Genomic DNA, 4,477 nt, shown 5'->3' on the forward strand with positions numbered 1-4,477 from the left:
GAAAACCTCAGAAATGGGTTCCTTCTGTTTCCCCCGAAAATAAAACTAGAGGGAGTATGTGAATAATTATAATTTAATTAAAAATCCCATTTGACTTACAGTAAGTGGAACCAAACCTCTGTGAATCTGTAGCACTTAAACATCCCGCTGAGAAGCGGGAGGAGAGCTCGAAAGCTGGCCCCTATTTACTAATCCTTTATTTATCCCAAAGCAAACCAGTAGCAACTCTGCAGAAACCGGTGACCTACACTTTGGTGTGAAAGGGTAAAGAATCTGGCCAATTGGACCGAGTTGTGTCCTGCCAATTCTGCCACCATATTTCAGGGATGGAAGCTGTCTCTGCCCGCAACATTGTCTTGACTCTCTCAGCTTGAAGCCTGGGGAGAAAGCTACTGGTAAAGCGGGGCGTGATGGGGCAGAGACAAATCCATTGGTAGAGTAACGAGGCGGCAGCCTTCCCAACTGCTTTGCAAGGGTGTAAGCCCAGGGCTTTTGAATCAAAACCGTTCTGCAAACTGGTAGCCGAGTCTGGTGGTAAGGCAGAATATTAGACATCCACATGTCCACTTACACCTCTGCAAAATGCCAGTGAACTGGGTTGTACTAGTGGGTTTATTTCCCACCTGCTTTGCAGAAGTGTAGATCACTGTAAAAACTAATGAGAGGAGCAAGTCTAATGTTTTTCCATTTTTTTAGTCTTGTAAAAACCCTTTTCTGCAGTCTCTGCTTAGGCATAACTCCTCGTTTGAGAGGAGCTGTGAGCACTGAAAAGGCAGTACTCCATTCTAGCTGTCTAACCTCAGGGGCTGTTGAAAATATAAGGTACTTTCAGCATCTAAGCAGTGGACTAATTTCCTTCAGGTGCATGTGAGAGCCAAAACTTGAATAGCCAAGGGACCAAGGGCCTGACCTAGAGTTTATTAAAGTCAGTGGAAATCTTTCCCTTGATTTTAATAGGCTCTGGATCAGGATCAGGGAAAGGAGGGAGAAGGAGCTGGAAAAGACTGTTTTGAAGGGAAGTCTGTAATTTTCTTTAAATAATCACAAAACTTGTAGGGGGGTTACTGAATATTGAAGATAATTTGAAGTGTTGATTTTTATTTTGTTTTGTCTTGGAGATCCTGAGCCTGAGACCTCACCGCAATTTTACATACTTTTTATGTGTTACTGATTTATATCACACCCTATAAAATGACTATCCTTAGATATTAACAGCAATATTCATTTGCCCAATAATTTGTTCTTATTGGACAATGTTATGCTTCTACCTCTAGAAACATTCCTGATGAAGGCCTTGAATTCTGAGGAGAGTTAAAAACAGGGAGTTTGGAGATCAGCCATGGATCACAGGGCTGAGGAGAAAAGAAAGCAGCGCCATAGCTTGACTTTATTGGAACAAGTAAAGAGAATGAAAGAATCAACGGAGATAACTGATGTTGTGCTAATTGCAGAAGGTGAGAAATTCCCCTGCCATAAGGTGGTGCTGGCTGCCTTCAGTCCCTATTTCAAAGCCATGTTTACCTGCGGCTTGGCTGAATGCACGCAAAAAGAAGTGGTACTGTACGACATCTCTGCAGAGAGCGTGTCCGTAATACTCGATTACATGTACAGTGCAGATTTGCACCTCACTAATCAGAATGTGCAGACTGTTGCGCTTGCTGCGTATTTCATGCAGATGGAAGATGTTTTCAGTATGTGTCAGAAGTACATGATGGACCATATGGATGCTTCCAACTGTGTGGGCATCTACTACTTTGCAAACCACATTGGGGCAGAAGATTTATCTGATCAAGCGAGGAAATACTTGTATCAGCATTTTGCTGAGGTGAGCTTACAGGAAGAAATATTAGAGATTGAATTCCAGCAGCTGTTGACGCTCATAAAATCAGATGATCTGAATATTTCCAGGGAGGAAAGCATTCTGGACCTCGTCATTAGATGGGTCAAGCACAGCAGAAAGACACGTGTAGAGCACCTTATCGAGCTCCTGAAGCAAGTGAGACTGGTACTTGTCAGCCCTGCCTTTCTCGTGGAAGCCCGGAAAAGGAACACAATGATCCTGTGCAACTCAGAATGCAATGATATGTTTGAGGAAGCACTGGAAACCATCAAGCTATCCAGCCGCCCTTCTCTCAACCTGCGATACGGCATGGAGACTACTGATCTCTTACTCTGCATCGGCAACAATTCTCTCGGCATTAGGTCAAGACATGGTAGCTACGCAGACGCCAGTTTTTGTTATGCTCCTGCGACACAAAAGACTTACTTCATTTCCTCTCCAAAGTATGGAGAGGGGTTAGGATGTGTTTGCACTGGTGTTGTCACTGAGAATAATGATATTATTGTGGCAGGAGAGGCAAGCGCCGTCAAAATGTCTAGACAAAAGACCAGGAACATCGAAATTTATAGGTGTGTACCCTCTGTCAGAAAATCCCTAATTATTTAAAAATTTTAAATCCAAATAATGTTTCCGAGGACAAAAAAAGACCACTAGAAGAAGCATTCTTTACTTGAAAGTTTTCCCAGAGATTTCGATTACTCTAATCAATTTGTCACGATTGATCTTTATGGCACAATGAATTATATACATGCAATGAAATCCTGATGCCTTTTCTGCTGAAAGGAGGAGGATTTACTGTAGTGGCATCTCAGTGTAAATGAGCTTGATTAGATCCTACATCAATGTATGAGGATTTTACATTCTCCGTACTCAAATCTGAACATTTTCCTAGGATGCTCTTTTCTAGGCCATTAGCAGGGAGAAATGAGTCAAGCGAATGACCTGAGGAGTCCAGTAAGACAGAGATAACACACTTCCCTGTGGATGTTGATGATAGTACTTCAGAGATTAAAGGATAATGATTGATAGCTTTAAACGCTCATTCTGGTTTTACTCATGTCTTTTTCAGATGCACCCATTTTAAAGAAAACCAGACATTTTCTGGATTAAAGGCAAAACTGAAAAATGGTGACAGCATTTTCAAATACAGATGCCTAAATTTAAGGAAGTAAATCCCTACTGAGGCAGATGAAGCAGCCTTATTGTCCGCAGTGTTGAGCTCTCGCTCTTCCCACTAACTTCAGTGGAAACTGTGACTGAGCAGCACATGCAGAAATAAGGGGCTTCTTACCTTAAATAGGGTCAAATATCTTTGAAAGGATGCCCAGGATTCCTCATACTAAAAATTGATTTTGCAAACATTGGGCTCAATTTTATAACTTCTCTGTGAAGGAGAAAGCTCCTCTTGTCATCGTACCATTGTCTGAATAAACATTGATGGTGAAGGGGGTGACGTTTCAAAACAAGCTGATGGGACCTCAGTGAACCAGGGCATTTACAACTTTGGATTTTCCTACAGATACCACCAGCGAGGAAACCAGTTTTGGCACAGCCTGTGCACCACTCAGCTGCGTGAACTCTATGCATTGGGCACTATCCATAACGATCTCTATGTAATAGGAGGGCAAATGAAAGTGAAGAATCAGTTTCTGGTCACAAACTGTGTGCAGAAGTATTCCATGGAGCAAGGCACCTGGAGAAGCACGGCGCCTCTTCCAGTACCGTTAGCCTGCCATGTGGTGGTGACGGTGAAGAACAGGCTCTACGTGCTGGGTGGCTGGACACCACAGGTTAAGAAATGTGCTGGTTCTTTTGTTTTGTGTGTTTACTAACAAGCAGAGCTATCCTTGGTTTATATGATGTGTAATTTTATGGTGCTTCTTGCATAGGAAAAGTACATCAATGATAACAGAAGAATAAATTGCTCACATTCCTCTGATTAAACAGCTTTTGTAGGAAAACCAAACAGGGTGAAGAGGAATAATACCCATCTTATAATACTGTAAATACCAACTGTAGGAAGGGCAGTTCTTTCATGGAGACATGCACACTGAGCAAGAGTTTAAAATAAACCTCCTGTGTCAACATGGGTTCAATTTTAAATAGCTACTGTGTTAAACACCTTACTTTTTCCAAAAAGCTTGAATTGAAATAACTAGGATGATATTTAGTACTTGTTTGGCACTTTTTTGTCATCACAGGCTGTGAAAAATGGATTCACTTCAGCCTTTCCTTTCCTTATATACCAGCCACTTAATTTTTCTGGGTATCAGTAAATAATGAAATTTAAATCATCCAGAGGCCCTTAACTGAGCCCTGTCTTCAAAAAGTGTGTACGCAAGTGAATTTCAGGGACAGATTTATATCTGAAATGTAAAGCTCACCTCAATTTCTCAGGAAGCTTTTTTGATTAAGCAAAGTTCATTTATTTGATTTTCATTAAATTATATTTTAAATGAAAAGTCAAAGCGTTCTCTGGAAAACAGATTCCTTTAACCAATCCATTTATTTGTTTCAGTTGCATTGCTCAGCCGTGTAACGTTTTAATGGGAATTTTCAGCAGGGCCACAGATACCACATTCAGTAGATATATTATTATATATAATAATTTTCTATAATTATATATTATATTACTAT

General features: G+C 40.9%; 1 protein-coding gene across 1 annotated transcript; it reads left to right on the top strand.

The window, feature by feature from the left end:
* Positions 1-1,339: 1,339 nt before the first annotated feature.
* KBTBD12 (kelch repeat and BTB (POZ) domain containing 12) lies at positions 1,340-3,630 on the top strand (the record flags this gene model as incomplete). Its single annotated transcript, XM_009585204.1, has 2 exons — positions 1,340-2,409; positions 3,360-3,630. Coding segments are annotated over exons 1-2 (1,341 nt in total), but the record flags the coding sequence as incomplete, so codon positions are not given.
* Positions 3,631-4,477: the final 847 nt, after the last annotated feature.

The sequence above is a fragment of the Fulmarus glacialis genome, unplaced genomic scaffold (assembly GCF_000690835.1).
Source record: "Fulmarus glacialis isolate BGI_N327 unplaced genomic scaffold, ASM69083v1 scaffold32949, whole genome shotgun sequence".
In the NCBI taxonomy this organism is placed as follows: domain Eukaryota; kingdom Metazoa; phylum Chordata; class Aves; order Procellariiformes; family Procellariidae; genus Fulmarus; species Fulmarus glacialis.